Source organism: Scleropages formosus, chromosome 2, assembly GCF_900964775.1.
Source record: "Scleropages formosus chromosome 2, fSclFor1.1, whole genome shotgun sequence".
NCBI lineage: Eukaryota > Metazoa > Chordata > Actinopteri > Osteoglossiformes > Osteoglossidae > Scleropages > Scleropages formosus.
This window is the reverse complement of record NC_041807.1, coordinates 26,331,588-26,355,142: the sequence shown is the minus strand read 5'-3', so window position 1 is coordinate 26,355,142 and position 23,555 is coordinate 26,331,588. Positions and strand designations below refer to the sequence as shown.

Below are 23,555 nucleotides of genomic sequence, written 5' to 3'. Positions count from 1 at the left end.
GGACTATTAGATAGTGGGTTCCTATATTTTGGTGACAGAGGATGATAATGGGGCACTGGGAGATATGGTTAAACAACACAGATGGGCAGAGCTGAATTTGATTGCTTTCTCCCCTTACTAACCCTGCTGGGCACTGTAATGATGCCTATATTCAGTCCTTGCTCCTGCTGGTCCTATCATCAGTTTCCCCACGGCTTCTTAAGTGATTCAAATAACTAGCTTTGTTAACGTAGACCTACTGTAAAAAAAGCCACTTCCAATCTGAGACAGTGGGCAGTATCCTGGAAGTACAACATTCATTGACAATAATCTGTACGGAAGCTTCAGACTCCCAAATTGGCACAAGAGAGGTCTTCAGAAGCACTTCAGTTGCATCTAGTACCACACATCGAGCCCTCAAAGTTATATTATTTCTGATTTTTACCTGCTTTGGCACATGCTTTATGCTAGCTCATCACAACTGATGAATGCTGCCCCACAGCAAAAGGAAAATAAAGAAAGGGAAAGCTGTACATACGCCTTGGAGTCCAGGAAAAGCTTTGGACATAAAAAGTCCAGACACTTACCCCTTGTTTCAAGTTGTCATTTGCTTGGTCTGCCACTTCAGATATAATCAACAGTGCAGCTGGTGATGAGAAGTACAACAGAAATAAATACTTGGTAAATTCATATAAGGGTGAGAAAGGAGTACAGACATGACGAGAGATAGGTGGAAAAGGGCAACACTTTCCAGTCTGATTTACACGCTGGCAGCAACACAAAAACACAGAAGAGCGTAAAGAGCGGTCAGGCAGATCGACACACACTCACAAAGGAAGCTGTCTACTTAAAGTTAGTACATCACTGACGGCTACAAGGCAAAAGATTCAGTATCAAAGAGCTTCTATCCATCACATTTGTTCTGTTATAAATAAACCGTAACTCCACAAACAAAGGACTCTGCTCTGAATGGAACCGATGGGTCTGACACAATATTGAGGGCTCTTATTCGGGGCAGAGGACCATATGTTACAATGGAGTCTTGTGATATGGGTTCCTATAGAACCCTGTTAATGACCAACCAATGACAAGAATGAGATGCCGTAACTTGCTTTAGTATGGTAGAGAAAATACCTTGTGTGTCTTCATATTCTGTAGAGTCTGGAGAAAGGTTGTTAAGGTAATCTGGAAAATACAGAAGAAAAAACTAAATAATAAATAACGAAAATCAAATAAATTCCAACATTCCTATTTATAGCAGAAGAAAACACTTCCACTCTCACATCCTCATTTCTGCCCATGCTTTTCCTCACTAGCAGACGCACTTCCAAACCTGCACACATCACAGCCATCCATTCATGAGTGTACCTGTGAGCAGCATGCGGTACTGCAACATGCGGATGATGACCTGCAGCAGCTGGTGTTTCACGGTGACATTTCCACTAACCAAACCCTGCAGCAAGAGTACAGATAAACTTAGTTATTTCACTGATGTGCCATTAAAGTTACTAACACCATCACGCCTCTCTTAAAATTCTGTGTCCAAACACCATTACGAAAAACCAGTCTCAGACTTCATGTATACAACTTCAAGACACCACGACCTTCCCTACAGCACCATCATGAATCAAACAGGCCAAATACCAGAAAGCACATTAACACCTTGTACATCTTAAACAAAAACAAAATCACAATCAAACGCATAATGGTTCTCTTCTGATAAAAATGACACATTCAGCATACTGAATTTTTAATGAATATTGAATGAACAAGAACACCTTGAACATTGTGTCAGTTCACACTCCTGACACACTGCTGTGATGAGACTTAAAACATGTTGCAGAATCTTCATGTTATTGGTGAAGGGTAAATGTTGGTCATTGTAAATTCCCTGTCAAGAGCTACCCTAATTAATAGGGCAGTTTTGGTTTGCAGTTCAAAGGGCCCAGCCCATCAGACTACAGCACATACACACACATACACACAAACACTCACGCAGACACACAATGTCAAGGAGAAGCGGACTCTTCTGGAAAGTTTGGAGAGATGTTGGCCTACAGCCAAGCCTTCCTCACTCAGTTAATGACAACCTCAGAGATATGGAGTCTGACATATTCACACTACACTCATGATTTCTGCACATGACTGCAGTGGATGAGTCCATACACACAGCCCCGATCTTAACTGAGCAGATTCTTCTTTCGTGATTAAGAACCAGAACCCTCACAGGGAGTACACCATGCCCAGCAGGTCAGTCTCTATACTATGGTCTGTCTTTCACTCCTGCTCATTGGCAGCCTGAGATGGAAACAGGCAATGAGGAAGAAAGACAGAGGACTCCCTTGTTCATGCAGCACTGGCTGTGAAGAGATTTCCAGATTCCAAACATCAGTGGGTCTCCTACTTTGGAATGTGGGAACAGGAGGCCACCATCTGGGGACTTGATGAGGCATTGAGAAGAGTAGAAAGGACCCGTGACACCACCTAGCATTCTTCACGCTCTGTGCCCCTCTCTTAAGCTGCTTCTTCATGGCTCTCTCTCTAAATATCTGGCATCTCTCTGTGTTCAACGTCTGTCTGACCACTGAAACGACAACGCGATACTTGGTGCGAAACCAACAATGTTTCCTCACAGAGCTCATCGGCACACGTGAGGGCAAAGAAACGGTTAATGAAGCCTCACAAATCAATGCAGCACTCAACCAAACCATAGTCTGTGCAATACGCTGATTTGATTGGGGAGCTCTAAAGGCCACCCCTTCACTAATTGTCTTTTATCAGCCTCTCTGCTGGTCATGCAAATGACTCTCAACAGACACACAAGAATACACAATCACAAACAAAACTTATTATTAGGAAACTTATAAACAAGTAGCCATACAAACATGCAAGCTCATCTGCATACATAAGATCACCATCTAGCACTGTGTTTAAAGAATAAAGGTTTCCAGTACTAGTCCACTAGTACTAGTAGGCAGCACGGCGGCACAGCAAGTAGTGTTGCTCTCTCACAGTCCCTGGGTGGTGTGAGAGGACATTGGTTCAATCCCCGTTCAGTCTGCGTGAAGTCTGCATGTTCTCCCTGTTTCTGTGTGGGTTTCCTCCCACAGTCCAAAGACATGCTGTTCAGGTTCTCCCATAGTGTGTGAGTAACAGAGAGAGTGTATTGCACTGATGTATGGCTGAGTGATCCAATGTAAGTAGTGCATCTAGCAGTGTAAGTCACTGTGGTGAATAAGGTGTGTGGACTGATAACGCTACATAGAGTTCATTGGAAGTTGCTTTGGAGAAAAGCCTCTGCTAAATAAATAAATGTAAATGTAGTCTAAGGAGGGACCCTGATACTGTAACTATAAGTGCTTGCAAGCTAACTAAATAGCTATCAGGGTATGTAGGCAATGTACACTGTCACTTGTGCAATACTCACATAGCAAGTAACAAACAGTGACTGTTATTAACAAGGAACCAAGCAGTGGATTTGTAAATAAAATACTCCAAAAGCACAATACTGTTGCAGTGATGGGGGGTGTGGTGGTGCAGTGGGTTGGACCACAGTCCTGCTCTCCGGTGGGTCTGGGGTTCAAGTCCCGCTTGGGGTGCCTTATGACGGACTGGCGTCCTGTCCTGGGTGTGTCCCCTCCCTCTCCAGCCTTATGCCCTGAGTTGCCGGGTAGGCTCCAGTTCCCCGTGACCCCATATGGGACAAGCGGTTCTGAAAATGTGTGTGTGTGTTGCAGTGATTTCATTGTATATACAAAAAACTTCAATACTGTCACCACAGCACCCAGTCACCTGGCTCCAATTAGAAGCTACATGCTTCAGATATTTCTGATGAAGGAAAAGAGGAACATAAAATGATACTAAGTCCCTTTTGCATTTGCCATTCCAGTGTACCAGACTGCAAAGTGAGCAATGACAAACTGCCATAGAGCTAAAACAGGCCCTTCCTCTGAATCCTGTGGGCATCTTGTGGAACATTATACCAGCTGCACTCTCTACAGAACAACCAGCCTACAAAAAACACTAGGTCTCATCACAAGTCCCACCAGCATTTTAAATTTCCTTTAATAGAGTAGGCTTTGTAAGTGTGCCAAAAAAAAACAGAAGCAAAGCCTAAAACATGCAAATGACAACCTCAATTTCTATTTTTATTATCACTAAAAAGTATTTTGCATATACTGCTGGGTTTTTGTCTGACACCTGACTTGGTGGATGGATCTCTACACTCTACCTCTGCTGATTTCACTAGAGCAGTGTTAATTGTTGTACATTTCAGCTCATTCTTGAGTGAAGTTGTATTGGTCTGGGAAGAGACAGAAAATTTTCCTATGAGAAATAAAAGGACAAATGTTCTATATTGAATTAGGTTTGCATACTGAGAGAAAAACATACTGCATCACATATATGTGGACCTACTGTCCTTGTTGTCTGCAGTCACTCTCTGAACCAACTAGTGTCAATTCATACACCTGAGGGGGACAATGAGTTGTGTGCTGTATTGTTATACCTGGAGGTACTGCAGTATTTATGCAATAGTGTACAGCAGGTACTAGGAGGATATTAGCAATAATACTCAGTGGAGTTATGCACAAGGGTTAGGCCTTCTTCAGAATTTGGGTACATGTCCCCTACACCCTCCTTGTTACACATATGATGTAATAATGATGCAGTAAGTTCAAATGAGATTCTGCACCATCCTTGTTTAATCAACACTTAGCAAAATAGCTGTAAAGTCTAAATTATGTGGTTATTAATATGGTAATAATTAATATTGTGAGGTATTAATATGGTACTGATGCTGAACTTCTGAATGCACACCTCATTTGACCTGCAGAATCCAACCATGAAGTGGCCCAGTGGGAAAATGTAGTAAGTGTAAATGTGACAAACACACACCCACAGAGGAACTAAAGGCATGTGTGTTGATGTACTTCGACAAAAACAAACACTTTAATAATCTTGTTCTAAAGTTTGTTTCATAAAAGCTAAATAAGCATACGATTACATACACTGCAACACATAGTGTCCAGGTAAGACATTATAAACTGCTAGACATTTCAAAGCAACTGTACTTGTTCTTGACACTGAAAAATTGATAAAGTATGGGTCTTAGCTGTACCTTCAGTGCTGTGGTTAAAAGGCTTATATAGATGGCTCTTAAGAAGTACATACCCCAAATTGTTTCACAATTGCGGCAAAGGTGGGAGACCTTTGGCAACTTTCATCCAGCAAGGCCATACTTCGATCATACTGGCTGATGTAGTCCGTGAAGACTGTAAGCTCTGCTCGCTGAGCCAAAAAAACATCAGCAATCCTCTGGCTCTCCTCCCTTCACAAGGTAGGAAAGATGTATTGATTAGTTAAAGTTCATAGGAAGTACTTCAAATACTCAAACTGTAATGTAATAATTCAGCTATATATTGCTTTGTACTGCCCATGTTGATATCAGTGTATGATTGTGTCTTTCTGTGGAAGCACTAATTCCTCATTTATGTTACTGTACACTCTGTGTCTGTGTATATGTAAAGATGTTCACATCTGTGTGTGTTTAGTGGTGCTCACCAGTGTTTTACTCGATACTCAAGCTCTGAGAGGAGGCAACAGTGGAGTTGATACACCTCTGGCAGTTTGCCAACGATTTCATTGAAGCTGTCCTCCGGCACAGCCGGCTCCCCATCCTCCCCCACGGACCCTGCCACGGCAATCCTAAAATCCTGCATAAATAGGGGAGAAGGGCAAAGTTCACTCACTTGCAGGGATCCACACAGACATGCACACATAGAGGACTATACATGGCTACCAGCTGTGACTGTGGCAGTAAGGAAACACCAGGAACAGAGCATGAAGGTGTGCTGAAGGACATCCCCAAAGCAAACAAAAGCCTCCATCCGCCATTATGTATTAAGGTGAAACATTCAATTTTTTTATCCTTTGATGGATATATGTTGCTTTGGTTTGACCCCAAAATGTCATCACATAAAAGATATTCTACTGCTTCTCAAGAGGAGGCTAACATAATTTCTTGTTTGACAATACAAATGTTTTCCATATTATCTTCTTCTTAAAATCAGTTTAGGAAATACATATTTATAATTTGATTGCAAATGATAATTTGTCCGTATGTAACAGATTCATATGAGACCACCATATTTGTTTCCTCAGATGCCCAGTCAAAAATACTGACCCTCCTCCTGCAGCACACATTCACATATTTCAGTGTGTGTTCTGACTCAGTCTGCCATTGGACAGCGAGACATCTCATTCACTGTAAACCCATGGAACGGCTCCACTGGTTCACGGAACCTCTTTATATGGTCTCACTGACACCAGCATTCGTTGGGCTTGATCATTCTGGCTGGTGCAAAGTAGTTTAAGTGTTAAAGTATTAAAAAAAGAAGGATGCAAGAATAACCATAGTTATGCTGTGCACCAACCAACATCAGTTGCAAACCTAGCAGTGCACAGCACAATGTGGCCTGATGGAGACTATCTACCTTTCTGGCTTTTCACATCATTGCTAACCCCTCTCAGTGAGGTTCCTAAATACACATTTGCACAACATACATTGCTTTACACATGTCATGCTTCTCTCCAAAGTGACTTAGAATGTTAAGCTACTTACAATTATTTACCCATGTATGCAGCTGGGTAATTTTAGTGGAACAATTTTAAGGTAAGCATCTTGCTCAAGAGTACTACAGCTGGAAGTGCGATTTGAACCTAGGTCCAAAGGCAGCAGCTCTAACCTCTACACTACCATCTCTCCCCTTCTAACTCTGTGTTAAAATCATCACAAGTATGCCAAGAAAGTGAGTGACGTATATGTGTTACCAACAAATAGACTTCTACATTACCGCAATTGTACAAAAACTCTTGCGGCCTGGTATATAAGAAGGCCTCAGTAAGGTGCCCAAGGTATGGTAACCACAGAAAGTAGTGGAACACTATATTGAAAGGGCCTATAACATCATCTACAGAGAGATAAATTGCTTTTCAAAAGGTCACACAACCCCATTGTTTTAGTCACAAGCCATGGTATTTGTATGTACACACTTAAAAAAAAGATATAAATCAGCCCAATTCTATTGCCCCAACACTTTATCTTGACAACTGGTAGAAGGGAATGTATCTGCTAGATTAATGTGTGTACAGTCCTACCTCCTGTAGCAGTTTCAGTCCTTTTATGTGTCTGTAAAAAAGTTGCAAAGAGATTCTCTTTAGCTCTCTAACAAACAATCAAGATCATAATACTGAAAACATATTTCAGCATTGGCAGACTGAAAATATGTAGATGAAACACAAAAAAGAATGTACAGAAATTTATATGGACTCACTAAGAAAAAAACATTATTAAATTTCAGCATAATCAGGCCTGCACAGTAACACAGAGCACTGCAAAGTACACAAAAGTGTATTTAAACATTAAGGGCACTTACACTTTCTCTGAATCGACCAGGTCTTTTGCAATGTAGAAAGCTCTGGATCTTCCATCAGTCTGTGAAAGAATATTATTATTGTACAGTGTACAGATGTATTGGGTATTATTTGTATACTGTCCAGACTGATATCAGTGTATGAGTGTGTTTGTATTTCCAGTGCAGGCATTAATTCTTCATTTCTGTTACTGTGCACTGTTTGTATTGGTATCTGTAGATCAGGATGTTCACATCAGTGTGTGTTTACTGATGCTCCCCAGTGCTCTACTTAATGCAACAAAAGACAAGGACACTTATACACTGATATCAACATGGATAGTATTCAAATAAGGCCTATTTTTGATATGAGCCATAATAGCTAAATGAAAGCAACTAAAGACCGAAATCGTCTTTCAAAGTAGGCCTCATGAGTACAAAATAAGTGGATTGAACATGATTGTCTGTTATGTAACTGAATATTCAGGCTGTACTGTTAAGAGTACAGAGCACACAACTGTCTAAAGAACGTATAACTTATAGCTATGCATGACACATTTTTGTATATGTTGCCCAGACTTGAACTATACCAAAAAACTTGTCACTGGGTGTTTACAGGTCTGCAGTAAGTAACACATTATAGACCTTTTATACAGCATAAAGGAAGACAGGAGTGCTGCATTTGTTGACCCAACAAATGCTCCCGTTTGGTATCACCAGTACACTATTGGAGTTTGTCAGCCCCCCCATGCCATGCAGAAATCTAGTGGACCACTACAGAGTATTGCTGGTTTTTGTAGTCCATGCCCAGATTACTTTGAAATACATATCGTGATCACGACGAAAACACCATAAATGTGTACGTCACACACCCAGCACAGAAATACGCTGAGACTATAAATATTTCCATTACACAATGATACCACATTTGTAACAAAACATTCCACACTCTCTATTAAACAAAATAAGGCCTAACAAAAATGTTTGTCCCAAGTGTTTCATCTTGTGAACAAAATGTTAAAATTTTTTGAGGACTTTCCTGGGATGGGCTCAAGTATTTTTGCCCTTGAATATTTTTCACGGAAAAAAGAAAAGCAGGAAGTGGGAGTCACATGACCCTGTCTGCCTGATATCCCTGAGATGGAGGGCCTGGGTGGGGTCCTTTTTCTGTGTTGCTGCTAAATGGCTGTTTGTATAACCACAGGGTGAACCCTGAAGTCTGAGACAATGCCACACAGCAGTATCTCCAGCAGCCAGACACAAGTGTTTTGGGTCTCGATTAGACTGGCATAGGCTACAGGTCCGCGAATATACGTGTGAAAGCAGACTCTACAGTTTGGAGTTCACTATACCAGTCATAGGTCTCTTCTCGCCATACATTTCTGAAATATTTTATCAACATGCAGTACAATAATGCCGCCTTATATCATTACCAGTCAAGTCAAAGCAACTGTACATGTACAGCAAAACGTGTCATAATGTCAGTAAGAAAGGTTTGCAAGTGTCTTCTAAAAGAAGTATCCATAGAATGAGTGAAGAAACTTCAGTCTATGGTTCTGTATTTCAAAATCCACTTTGGGCAGTCTCCTGTGTGAGCTGCTGTGTTGTATCCCAAGAGCTGCCACTGACTTATTCTCAGCTTCTTTGACACTCACCTGTTTGTCTTGAGTGTATTCTGCACCTCCATCCTCCTCCTCTGATGTGCGGCCCTGGTCATCTTCAATCTCAGGCTTTCCTGGTAATCCTACAGACACAGGGACCATCGTCTCTGGCTGCGTGTGGACTCTGTAGCCAAGGAAAGATAGACAAAAACAAGACAGTCTGACAACAAATCATACACCAAGAAACAAGAGATCTACATTAAGGACAAAGGACGCATTAAGTAAAACAAAAAATTTTGGAATTGCATATACTGCACATATAGTCGCAAATTAGATGATCTTTAGATGTTAAATTGTGACATTAATTTACTGTTTCATATTTTCCACATTATAACCATACACTGAACTGTCACAAAGAGCGTCCAAGGAAACAGAAGTTAAACTAGACAAGTACTGTTGACACGAATTGCTGACCGGAGTATCAAATAATTCACTTTGCAATGCAGCACAGATACGGTGCTCTTTTTAAGAGGAGGATCTCATAATTAAATATACAATCAAAAATTAGCATCAGAAAGAGACAGATATTTTCCTTAGAAAAACATTTTGTCTCATCTATACTTTTCTACACTGTCTTCTCTCTCTATTGTGCTGCCCCTGCTCTTGTCCCCGCCATCCCTTCCACGTTAGCCCATCCTCCTGCCTCTGCTATTTTCTTCTCCTTCTTTTCCCTGTTATAACACGGATGACTGGGGCCAGATTGTGGAGACATTAAGAGTCTAAATGGAAGTGTCTGTTTGGCCATGCTACAGTTGCACAGGGGCCCCTATAGGGATACAGGAAGCCCGGAGGTAGCTATTCTATTCAGTCAATGGCATCACAGATATACCTCTGCAACACAGGGTTCGGGGAGAGATCATAGTCGCTAAAGACAGGAATCTTGCATGACACAACTTTCTTGAAGTTATCCGGTGGATTTTTGCAGTCCTCTCTTCCTGAAGGGAGGCAGCAGAGAAAATGCAATGCGACCTAAGCCAGTACTGGCCCTGCTGAATGGCATAGGATATTGGCACTGGGTTGACGGCCATATACAGAAAGCTTCAGCCCTCATGGTGCAGGCAGCAAAAGAGAAATGAGGACTAGTATAAGCCCTTTTCTCTAGTCACAAGAGATACTGACACTCCTTCCAAATTCGCTACCACTGTCTGTCCCTTGAAGTGGTTGATGCTCATAATGAGTTCTGCACTGTTGATCTACTTTCAAAATTTTGATCTTTTGTCAAATTGTAACGTTTGTGGAATGGGGGCACTATAATACAATTACTGATCCAATATAACCACAAGTATGTATGGTGTACAGTACATCTCCTTCTAGCTACCTTTGTTCCTAATTTGCACAATAACAATTTCCCTACTACCTAATCACCTTCTCGGGTAGTAGGAGATTAGAAGTGTTCAATTCAAAGATACCCCCTAGAAAACTCATTAGTAACAACACTTTATCAAACAATAATTTTATTGAAAAAGGGCTCCTTTTCTCAGTAGCATTCCAAGCAATTCTCAGACTGATTTCACGTTTGTTTGTTGCCATCATTTGATTTTGTCTCAAAACATCCAGGGTCATTTGCTGTTTCTGTGCTGAAGTTTTTTTGAGTTTCTCTAGTGCCAGTAATTTATATCAATACATGTGAATTGAGGGGCTTACATGACCTCCACAGTTCCTCAAAACAAAGGTGTGGTATTCCTCTATATGGCATCAATACTGAAGTCTTTTTTCTGATACTATACATCTTACACATGACATACACAGTTACAGCATATTTATATTCAAGACAATCTAATTAAATGCATTGATAATCTGTGGTCAAGCTAAAGAACTTGGTCAGCAGAGAAGAAGAAGTAAAACTCTCACATCAATAAGAAAATAAAGACACTTTACGACTATGATTATTGAGCAATATCATTTCTAGTGGGCAGCCACCCAAGTCCATGAAATAAGAGAGGTCATGTTTAGGGGTTGAGTGTAAGTAAGCTTTAAATCATGCACACTTGAGACATTTGCAAAAAGATGCAGCTTGTGCAATACCTATAAGTGCCACTCTTATCAGCCACTGCTAGCCACCTTCCTGCGATAAGAAAAAAGAACAGGAACTGATCTGCTTTATTTTCCAAATTTTCAGCCAGTTAGGTCCTTTGGTGATAAATCTGTAATAAAATTGCAGGCCCTTGCCTACCTCCCCTCTGAGATTAAAAAAAAGCTTTGTTTGGAGAAGAACAACTAAACTTCAAGGGCAATGCTGCAAGATACTATCTATGGACTCCAACATCTAGACATTTTATTTGCCTATCCTATCTTGCTCAGTTCCCAGCATCAGTTTCTTCAGTCTCTTCGTAAAACTTTATCTGTGTGATACATAATAAACACAAATGGTTGCTCTTATTTTATACCTGTCTCTGTTAAACCATTAAAGTAATTGCTTGGCTGTGCTTCAGAACATATAATACAAAGAAGAGATATGAAACAGCAATCAAAATGTCAGCATTAGAAAGAACTCTGAAGTGACATTCCATTTAAAGCCCAGATGTTGCTCTGTGGGGAATCTCACTGAGTACACCAATGTTATTCTCATATCATAGGATCTCTGTGAATCAGTGTGAAATCCCACCAACAGCAAGCCATGCTTTTCCAGTTTAATGGACTACATCTGGCCAATATTCCTGTATCCCCAGGAACACACAACATGCACATATACTGCATATAGACCTGCTTCGGCAAATAAATATCCCTCAGTTCCTGACTGAAATACAACAGAGCTTTTCCCACTCCTCTGTTAATGCCACAGTTCATATAAGCACATGTCTAATTAAAAAAACTGCTAAAATGTCAGTGGAAACATGGAGAAGGAAATAATAAGGTGTGGTTTTCATTGCTATTTTTAACTCAAATCTGCATGTTTGAGATAGGAATACTTTTTATCTGATGAGCAATTTTTACATTTTTTTGAACTAATGGAAGTTTACAAACCCGGTTGGCCAAGTGGATCAGAATTAATCTCTGCAACACATACACTGGCTGAAACTGCTTGTTCCGAGCAGGGTCGCGGTGAACCAGAGCCTAACTCAGCAACACAGGGCACAAGGCTGGAGGGGGAGGGGACACACCCTGAACAGGACACCAATCCATCACAAGGCACCCCAAGCAGGACTCGAACCCCAGACAAGCCAGAGAGTGGGACCTGACCAAACCCGCTGCGCCTCCGTCCCCACATAGAGTAAATCTAATTTATGACTGTTCTGTTAAGCATTTTGACCACAAAAAAATTAGCTCTGTTTGTGCAGATAGACGTAAAGTGTTCAGACCCCCATACACTCATATTATTCAGTTTAATGCTTTTATTACTTCAGTAAATTCGAATTTTGTTTTACTTATGGAAAAATCATGAGCCAGTATTAAAGCCACCTAAAGAAGGCTAAGAACAGTTGATAAGCTGAATGTGACCCGAAGTTGGCAAGAGGCTTCTGATCAATTCTGTATACAACTATTCCTGTAATGTGTACAGAAAAAATAGTGGTACTGGACTTCAAGTGACTACATTTAAAGAACTGCATGCTTCCATCTTTATCGCTCTGTCTGTTGATGCACTTTTTTTACTCTGAGTTGGAAGTCATTTTGTAGAAAAGCGGCAACTAAATGAATAAATGTGATGTAAATGTCAGCAACCTGTACAAGTCACTGGGGCTGGACATCCCAGTACAGGGGTTGTCTTAGAGTCCTGCACCTCAGATGGATTCTTTCATTAACTGAGGAGAAAAACTGCCCAGAGGGAGGCAGCAGCAAGGGTTTTTGGAATGTGAACAGAGCGGCAGAGTGGACCGTCTCTCACTCCTATTTAGCATACCTTGGACCTATAGCCACGCTGGTGATAGCAGTAACAGCAACAATAGTGAAAATGGGGAGCAGGATGGTAAGGGGGAAGACAGGCTCTCCCTCTGGCAAGCTGGGAAGGCTCATACATACACCTGGATGAACGACAATGTAACAACTGGCATGTTCGAATGTAAAGAGTACACGGCACACTAACATCACACATCGTTATCTCGTATCCTAGGAAAGACACTACAACAATCAGTAAATGTGCTCTGGAGCAGGTTGTTAAAGACATGGCTTTCTTTAGTGTTCTTTAGAGTGTAAGCCTGGGAAACTCACACTCTGAGTGTGACATGTCCATCTTTGCACCCCAGAGCCCTTTTCTTGCATTTCCCAGTAACCTACATATAACTGGTATATGGACAGGAGAGTTGCTCTGCAGATGTGCCCTGGCAGTGACCTCATCGTGGCTGACCCTCAGCAGCCCCACCCCAGGCAACCATCCAGCTAGCAACAAGGAGCAGCCAACCATTGTTAAGGCAATGTCTAGAGCTCAGACTTGTTCCTCAGTCAACACCCAGTCTGGAGCTTGAATCTTTTCCAGAAAACAAGTACAACAGTTGAGTACATTAGAGCCAATATGTAGAAATGTTAACCATCCATCCATCCATCCATCCATCCATCCATCCAATACCAATAACTGCTTGTGCTGAGCAAGATTGTGGTGAACTGGAGCTCAGAAGCATTAGGCACAAGGCAGAGGTGAGGTACACCCTGGACAGGATGTCAGTCCATCGCATGGTAGATACACAGTCACACACTCAGTCACCCAATCAAGCAATACGGGCAATTTAGCATTACAATCATAACCTCCCTCCATAAATTCTATATTTCACCACATCCATATTTGGTAATCCGATTCTAAAAAACAAACAGCTAAAATGAGATAAAGAACCATTACAATGTTTTTTGTATACTATTAAGAAGAAAACCTTAAATATTTAAAAATAAAATTTACCTTCGATCTCCATAGGGTTTTGGTGCCTTTAGTTACAAAGCCAACTAACACAAAGAATATTTCTAAAGCAAAATCTTCCCTCCAGCTGAATGGAGTGAAAAGCAATGAAATCCAGATGCAGTCACAATAAATCAGTAAGTCAGGTGCTTAGGACAAGGGCAATGTCGACTCTACACTGAAAGTAAGCCAGTCCTGGTCATCAGCGCACTTGGAAAAAGGAAGAAACAGCCCAGTGCTTCCATGAAACACCTCCAATGAAGAAGGATGTATTCTGAAGCTGACAAAAGCTTCTCAAACCAGGTAATAAAGATAATGACATCCAGAGAAAATTATGAGATCTCCTTTAAAAAAGTTGCACTGGTCTCTTTTCATTAGGGAATAAACAATAATTGTTTTAATAGATAAAACCACAAAATAAAGGAGAAATTAGCTTGACTTTCTAAAAGAATTTTAATTTCTGAAAACAGCGCATTTCATTTATAGTTGCCCCATTAGTCATTGTCAAAAATGCATTACATACTTTATATGCCAAAAGCTACTCATCACACAAGTCTTACAATCTGTTAGTGTAAAATAAGAAGGACAATACTTGCCAAAGCATCACTGCTGAAGTTTTGCCACTATCAGCTATTGTGATTTTCTGCAGCAGGCTAATATACAGTACAGTACTATTGCATATTTGTCTCAAGCAGGGTCACGGCAAACCAGAGCCTAACCTGGCAACACAGGGCACAAGGCTGGGAGGGAGGGGACACACCCAGGATACAATGTCAGTCCGTCACAAGGCACCCCAAGCAGGACTTGAACCCCAAACCCACCAGAGAGCAGACACAGGTCAAACCCACTGCGCCACCCTGCCCATGGCGTACTATAAACCTAGTTGTTTAATTAAGCATTACACTTTATTATTTTGATAGAGTACCCAGTCTTAGTTAATGACAAAACTACCAAGCTGATGAAACCTATCCAGTGCTGAAAATGTTTAAGTAAAACGATGCATATATAAAGGTTTAAAAAAATAAAAAAGGGATATTTAGCTGCTTATGACATTACCTGAGTCCATAAACCATTCATTTGATTATTGAGTAACATCCTTATAAATGTCCGAAAGAACAGTACAATAAATAGTTTGAAAGGAAATAGAAACTGCTCAAATTGAGTGACATTGGAAAAAATGAAATGTAAGAGGCCAACAACTAAAGCCATTACCATTAATGGATAGTTTTTATTTATTGTAAGATATTAAATCACTGTTATCTTTTATTCATCTCCGGTTCTCTTTCCACTCGCTTCCACAGTTGCACTGAACTGCAGTTCGCTTGAAAGCACAAGCATTCTGATCAGCTACAGTATACTAGTAGTGCTAAAGATGAGAAATGTCTTGTTTTTTTCCCAGGAAGATTGTTAAATCAAATAGTAAACAGAAACAATGGCAAACAATCAAAAACTATACATTAGTAATACATTGCAAATCACTGTGGTGACAGAAATTATAGCAAAAAAGACAACAGCAGTATCTGTTCTGACCCCTGTTGCTCCCTCACACCAAGTCAGACCAGCTCATGTCCAAAAGCTATTGGTCTTCTAGATTTGGCTCATTTGTATTAATCTCTAAAGAGGCCATAAAGACAATCATAGCCCATAATTGATTTTTATTACATACTGCATTTTCCATCAAACAAGAAATGCTGAACTAAAACACAAACCAGTCATTTCATGAGAAAACACAATGTCTGAACACTGCAGAAATGTATAATTTAATAAAAGCTTCACTGGCTACAATACAGATCTCTGTACAAAAAAGTTCCTCCATTAGGGGCCAGCCTCCAAACCTGAACTTGTTCACATTTAAGAACTAGCATTTATTTTTTTGATTTTTATTTAAGTTTACTATGTATACTATGTATACTAGATGCCTCAGTTTGTAACTAATTTACATAAGTTAGACTGTACCACATTGCCTTTCAACAAGAAATCAAATCTTTATTATAGTGTTTTGAATCTTGCTGAGAAATCTTTTTAGTAGTTTTCTTTTACAAAGTATGTGAACAATTTGACTGGACAGAGTCCATATAGTGGAACACACACACACACACACACACACACACTGGCTGAAACTGATTGTCCCAAGTGGGGTCACAGCAAACCGGAGCCTAGCCTGGCAACAGAAGGTGTAAGGATGGAGGGGAGGGGACACATCCAGGACGGGACGCCAATCCGTCAAAAGGCACCCCAGGCAGAACTCAAACCCCAGACCAACCAGAATAGGACCCAGCCAAACCCGCTGCACCACCATGCGCCCCCCCCATAGTGGAACAGCCTTTAGAAAATATATTTTTTTTGTGTAAATATGGTCAGAATGCTCAGATAGAGAAACCAAGGCATTCATTTTGCCCTCATTACAAGGTAAATGTTAATGCAGAAATATTAAAATTCTAACAATAAGAAATTACAGTACCTTTCAGGTTCCAGTTGAGGTGTCTGTGCTTTGCTTTCAAATCCCACAAAGCTGCTCATATCCACATAGCCATCATTCTCATTGGCAGATGAAAGCGTACGACTGGGGTCATCATGGAACTCTGCAAACATGGGCCCCCGTGTGGGTCTCCTTGACGGAATCTGAATGTTCTCATAATCTGAACTGATTGCTGGAATGTTCTCATAATCAGACATGTCTGCATTGGGAAAAGATATGGACCTAGGTTTGGTGAGTGGTAAAGGCATGAAAGGAGGTCTGGATCGGTCCTCGAATGACTCCACACGGGAAACACATCTGTTGCTAAAAGGCTTGGGGGGACTTTTTCTCTTGCTGTCCTTGTAGAAGAGGAAGGTGGTGGGTGAGTCTGATGCACGCTGTGGTTTACCAGATCGCAAAATTGGCTGTGGGGAGCTTCCCAAACTCCTTCTGTCTATCTCCAGGACTCGTACAGGCCCATGGTGGCTGGACTCAGAGGATGATCTGGAAGACGAGACATTGACATCCAAATGCATCTTGTTCTCTCGTTTCCTTCTGAATTTCAAGGTAAAAAAACGCTTAAAGGAGGACTTCTTCTTCTTCTGCTTGTCAAAGGAATCATTTTCAAGCAAAAGAGATGGGGAGCTTTTGGTGATGGGTTTCTTGGTGATGTAGGCCAGCTCAAAAGGAGGTGGAATATCAACCACTGAGGTGGGGGTGGACATACCACTAGAGGGCAGGTGACTTCTCTGGGAGAAACTCCCTGATGATCCTGCGAAACATGGCAGTGATCTGTTGTCTTCGTTTCTTTTAATTCTGTCTTCTCCCACTGAACAGTCATTTTCTTCATAAAGTGACATAGTTGTGTCTCCTCCTTCAACAGAGAAGGAGCGAGGATAGAAAAAAAAATGCCTTGACTTAGAAGAGGGGAGGATTTGGTTTATCTCTAACTGTTTGCCCTCACTCTGACTGTTTTTTTCTAAGGCTACAGTGCAGTACTCATTAGTTTGGTATTCAGTTCCAGTTTCTTCTGGAACAGTTTCTGGAACGTAACCAGGCACTTTTCCAGAGAGAGACCGTGAACGTGTTACAATACTCTTTCTGTCCATTGACAAAAAGTTTTCGCCCTCTGAATCAAGTCCAGCCTCCTCATAGACATGCTCATCACTAATATTGTCTTGATCTGTATCTGTTTCTTCCAAGAAAGGTACAATATGGCCTTCAATATCAATGTCATTCCCAAACACATCTGCACTGTCTGTAAATACCAGCGTGTCGGTGAGTTCTGATGTCGTACTCATATCCATGTCCACAGGCATGGTGATTGAGCACAGTCTAAAGCAAGGCTTGCTATTTAACGGCTGGAAAGAGGCATCAGCACATTTGCTTTTACATTTGCTGTCTTTCACAATACTTTTCTGAGGTGTTCCTATTTTATCTGGATCATCTTCCTCACCTATTTCAACATAGTCTTCAGATGACACACATTCAAGTTGGTGTAAATCCTCTGTGTCTTGACAGAGAGAGTCGTTGTCTATGTCACCATAGTTGGCACCAGTATGTTTTTCATCCATTATACAGGATTGTTCTGTCTTGGGGTTTTCAAACCCCAGATTTTCATTAAAAACAACCTCCTTTGGATGAGCTTCACTAATGTCATCATCAACTTTATCTGATAAGACACAGAAGGGTTTTGGGCTGGTGCTGGATTTCACAGCCACTTGCCCCTCAAAACCAATGGATTGACCCCCCATGCAGCTGTTGCTGCTAAACTCATTCTGAGCTTCAGTGTCCACATCATTAACCACCTCTGTAGTACACTCTGCATCAGAGACAGGATAAAACTTAAAAAAATCTCCAGTCTCCTCTGCATGCTGGAGAAGATCAGATGAGTCTGTAATGTTCTGTAACTCCCCATCACCTACACAACTGATAACTTGCTGGTCATCCAAATTCTCTGAAGGTTTACACAAGGTGCAAGAAAGCCTATTCAAATTTTGCTGACAGTCTTTGTATAGGGATGAAGCATCAGCAAAGGAATCCACGGATTCAAGGCTCTGTGGAAAGTGCACTTGCTGGTGAAAACACTCACATGTATGGCTTTTGTCAGCATACCAGTGGCCTTCGTTTTGCTCTTGAGCTGTGTCAGTTTCTTGAGGTGGGCTGTCCTCATTCATCCCCAGATCTACAGGGTCGTTCTTGTGCTGAGGAGCACATGGGTATTGGTCTGCTATCTCATTGTCACAGGCGATGTCAAACTCTGACAGTCCGTCAGTGTCCGCAAGTGCTTCACCAGCCCCACAGCTATCTGGCTCGATGTCGAGCATGCATTCAATATCAGATGTCTCCACAACATCAGTTAACTCAGGGTTACATTCAATGTCAAAAATTTTTTGCATGCCATCAGAATTAGCAACTTCTGTGCAAATGGTGGCAGTTATTTTGTCCTTGAATTCTTGTTCATTCTCCTCTTCCTCATTTCCATTGTTATTGCAGTTGAAATAAGGTTCCGGTGCAACCTCTGTACTCTCACCTAGTAAGCCACCTGGTTCATTATCTTGGTCCAGCTCTTCCTCAGAAAATATCTGGCCTCCATTGCTACACTGGTGCAGACTGTTTCTAGTATTCAAGCAAGACTTTTCTTCTGGCTCATGCAGCAGTCTGGGTTTGGGTGCAATAGGAGGCTTGGGACCCCGGGCAGAGGAGCAAGGTCTTGACATCAGGGATGTAGGCAGCTTAAAAGTGAACTTAAGGAGAATCTTTGGTTTTGGACTTAGAGATGAATGCTTATACTCTAAAAAGAAAGAGAAGCACAGTGAGTACACACACACACACACATTTTCAGAACCGCTTGTCCCATACAGGGTCACGGGGAACCGGAGCCTACCCGGTAACACAGGGCGTAAGGCCGGAGGGGGAGGGGACACACCCAGGACGGGACGCCAGTCCGTCGCAAGGCACCCCAAGCGGGACTCGAACCCCAGACCCACAGGAGAGCAGGACTGCGGTCCAACCCACTGCGCCACCGCAAGCACAGTGAGTAATGGTTTTGAAAAACCGTTAATGTTATTTAAAATGTACATACTTTATTTAATTATCTTGTGACATGCATCACCTAAGCTATTAACATTTGAGATAATGACAGAGCTGCTTTCCACTCCATAATGACTCATAAATACTATGAACCCCAATAGTCAACATATTGTTTATATATGTACTTAATTCTGGAGTGATCACTGATAAAATTTAAATTAAAATCAAAATTTTCATTTTAGTTTTGTGGATGTTATTTACGGTAATTGACAAAATAAAAACAGACTCCTGTACCAGGGTTGCAAATACTAGTGCAGTCTTTTTCTTATTATTTTTTAAAATCTGTTTTTTTTTTTTTAAAATAAATGTCACTCAAGAAAAAAGTCAACTGCATGACCGAACAAATATTGGTCATCAATCAAAATGTTCTAATATGTGATAAAAGTGCTTTATGCCTTCAATTTCTTTAAATGTGTGTAAAAGTATATTTTGTTCTTTGGGCAGCAAATGTTTCCAGCTTTGAAAACCAATTTAATTGGAATAAAACACAAAAAGATATTTTCACTTATTAAAATAATTAAATTTCTTAAATTATAAATTAAATTTATTTATTTCATTAAAAAAGGATTTTAATAATAAGTTCTGAATGATTCCAAGCAGTGGATTGTTCCAGTTTTCATCCTTTCGGTTTACAAAAACTCCTGAAGTAATGCAGCTTTTTGTATGTTTTAAAAACCTTTAATTTCCAAATTTTCAGCTGACTTGTTGTTTTTAGTCTTAACTAGTTCAGCAGGCTCCACATTAACAAGCTTCATGCAGGAAAGGCACAGAGGAAGGATGTTAGAAACAGAGGCTTGCATTTAATACAGTCGCTCAGAAGCACAATGTTACAACACCGATAGACTTCCCTGTGACCCTTCCTGTGATTCACCTTGAAGAAGTTCTCTTAAAATCCCCTTTTATGGCTAGAATCATTTGTCAATGTGTAATAATAAAGAATAATATTATAGAGGAACAGCAAAAGTTTTTTTTCCTCACAAACCTTTGCATGTTACCCGATACAAAAAGAAGAATTTAACAAAAGTAAAAAATGTGAATGAATTTCAAAGCTGAACTCTAAGAAAAAAATTGTGCAACACCACCCACAGAATAAACACGATATGGCTGTTTTATTCAGAAGAAAGCTGAGCGTCAGAAAGACTGTATAAGGCACAGGACAACTGAGGTATATAATATGTACTGGCATTCATGTAGACAATTAAAATTCATTTTGCATCAGTTTATGATTCTACAGCTCTTGCCAGTTTTATTTTTGTAAATGCTGTACTGTTTTTGTGAAAACCTATGGGTGTAAGAGGCAACTAATGCTTTTTACAGTAACAATTGTACTAATAGTAATAATATTACTGTTACTTTTTCTAAATTATGGATTATCTTTCATCTCTCAAATGATGTGTTTACAAAGACAAACTATATTTACCTTTGTCACGGCACGTGCCTTGGGCTATAAAATGACATGGCCACATAATATACTCTATCAGCTTCTCAGGGGACAGACTGTGGTAAACTGAAATCTAATCTCCCACGCAGCAGGCACCAACAGACTAAGGCCTCTAATACTGTGAAACTACCCCTTTTTGTCCACATACCCCAAGGTGCTCTTACATCAGATTATCACTGAGCGTCCACATGTGCAATTTCCTGTTGGTCTGTAGAACTGCCAGGCACATGTTTATATTCCACGCCAACGTAGTCTGTAGAAAGAACGGTATTCTAATTTTCTGTGCTGAAGGCAAAGCCCCGAACCGCATTATCAATAATCTCAGTGAGGCTTTCATCATCATGACACTTGCCCTTACCGTGTGGTGCAACAACATGCCCCCATGTTGTTCTTGCAAGGAATCATCATCACCGACTTCCCAAACAAAGAACACATACCACGGGTCTTCTCATTTCCCAGCCATATGTTAGCTAAGCTAGGGTTAGCTTCTGTGACTATACTGGGGACAACCTGCATGTAGACTCAAATCGCAATCTCGCACAAAACTTTTACTAAAATATTCCCCTAAATAGGGTAAAGCCTTTTAACAACACTTTGGTGATTGCTTATGTATTATCGATTCCATTTCACAGCCTTGTCATATGCAGAAAAATGTGGGAATGGAAAAAGGCACGGAAACTGCTTTACGGCTAAAGTCGACTACCCCATGTGATGTTTTGCACCTGAAATCACTTGTGTACTGTAAGGTGTAGCAAGTCTGAAATAACTAATCTGATTTGTTTAATCAACACTAATGAATCAAGAGTGTCTTTTCAGCAGTGTTTACATGTAGCAGTGTAGAGTGCCCAATACATTGAAGGGCAGTGAAATTTGACAGCTGTTATTGACTTTTTATTAGCTCACTTCACTGACTATGGGTTAAACTCTAAATTCTTCTACTGTTGTAATTACACCACTCCCTCTTTTGAGACTATATGAAACAGAAGTAGTTTTAAATAGCAAAATACAGTGAGAGGAAAATGTAATGGGAATATTTTAATTTTCTATGGAAACATAGAAAATATTGTCAGTGGAAGTTTAAATTGTGTATTATCTGCCGTTTCCTGACATTTCAATGGACTCTCTATCCTGCTGGTACCACCCGACGACCAATGACTGACAGTGACCGTACTTATACTCTTATTTATGGGACTTAAGCAACAATTTATCGTCATAATAAAAACCTAACTGGGCTTTTTATATGACGTATAAGGTTTCCCATACCTACCTAGAGAAGACGTTCAACAAGATTTTAAAGCATAGCCTCGATCCTACGAGGCAACCGGTGCATATCCGTTGAACGCGCAATCATGGAATCTCGGAGCGCCGGTGCGCCCTTGGGGGTCCGCTTTCTCCTACTACTGCACCACGTGCTCATCGTGTATCTTACCCGCATTACCACAGTCAATAAACGACGAGCTCGTCGCAAATGACGTCATTTTCCTTACGATGAAATTTCTCGAACCTCTGGGACAACGTAAAGTTTAAAATCAACCAAACAGTTGAGCACCCGCCGCTGTACTCACTGGTTTTGTCCTGAATGTACACCTCTAGGTCCCACAACGTTTTTGTTACTGAAAAAGTGTGCACGAAATTTTAATTTGGATTTATTCTTTGGTTTAAATATTACCATACAACAGACGAATGTTTTAAGGTGCCAGAACACAAAAAAAAAAAAAAATAGACAAAAAGATCAAAAGAGAAAACCGATAACAGTTACAGTACAAAAATATAAATAATAAAATAAATAAATAAACCTTGGAAGCTGCAAACACCATTTTCCTTCAAATAATAAAAATAACAATTATTATTATCAGTACGGTATTCTCGCTGAACCTACTTAGTCGTCAGTCCTCACTCAGCCAGGTTTGAAAGCAGCTAAGAATTGTTCTGGTTAAAATAATAGCATTTTTTTACGACAGGATCATGGATTGATTTCGTTTGGGTGTATAAAAGTAAGGTAATGGATTGAGCGCGTGGGAATTGAATTCATAATTTCACTTGAACTACTAAGACAAGTTTAACAGATACACCTCCTCCTCCGACCTACCTGCTGTGTTCATGTTCCCTGGCCATGGCATGATGACGGTTCCCTGGCCGCCCTAAACTGTATATGGACTTAATCAGTGACATTCGGATCCAGGTGAAAACTTACTCCGTGGAGAAGAAATCCAGTGGACTGAGACGGGATCACGCGGCGACGGCGATGCACACTTCCCTCTCACTGAACTCTTTACCTCTTCGTCGTCACTCCACGCTGCTTCCACCACTCCGCGAGCTCCCTCCGTTCGCAATGGAACGCGCACGGACACTGGTTGGCGCGAGAGGTGCGCTACGCTTTGGCGCGCGAGGCTTTTGGCGCGCTGGGATTTGTCGTGCGGGGGCGCGAGCTGTAGTTGTATGCGGGCGGTATCTCCACTCGTTTCCTGAGGAGGAAGCGCTTTTGCTCAGTCAGGGATTGTTGACCAAACGTAGTCGCATAAATACAAAAACAGCCTTTATTGTACCAGGGGCCCAAACAATAGAACAATATTATTAGATAACATGTAAATCTTTAACAAATATATTGGCGTTATGTTCCACAACAGTCAGTATAAAACGTGACACTGACTCAGGTATCGTAGGGACTAAAAATGTTAGCAAATGATGA

The 23,555-nt window shown here is 40.8% G+C and overlaps 1 protein-coding gene across 3 annotated transcripts in view; it reads right to left on the bottom strand.

Moving 5' to 3' along the window:
* The window catches only part of LOC108936991 (FYVE, RhoGEF and PH domain-containing protein 5-like), a 33,235-nt gene extending 9,975 nt beyond the window's left edge, over window positions 1–23,260 (bottom strand). The window contains exons 1-10 of one of the 3 annotated variants that reach the window (XM_018756693.2): window positions 23,061–23,260; window positions 16,336–19,126; window positions 9,047–9,176; window positions 7,416–7,474; window positions 7,138–7,168; window positions 5,542–5,693; window positions 5,152–5,308; window positions 1,348–1,432; window positions 1,114–1,164; window positions 567–625 (exon numbers count right to left, since the gene is read on the bottom strand). In XM_018756693.2, the coding sequence (XP_018612209.1) occupies window positions 567–625; window positions 1,114–1,164; window positions 1,348–1,432; window positions 5,152–5,308; window positions 5,542–5,693; window positions 7,138–7,168; window positions 7,416–7,474; window positions 9,047–9,176; window positions 16,336–19,052 (3,441 nt within the window). In that variant the 5' untranslated portion in view covers window positions 19,053–19,126; window positions 23,061–23,260. The other 2 variants (XM_018756692.2, XM_018756694.2) reach the window with 2 other exon arrangements.
* Window positions 23,261–23,555: the final 295 nt, after the last annotated feature.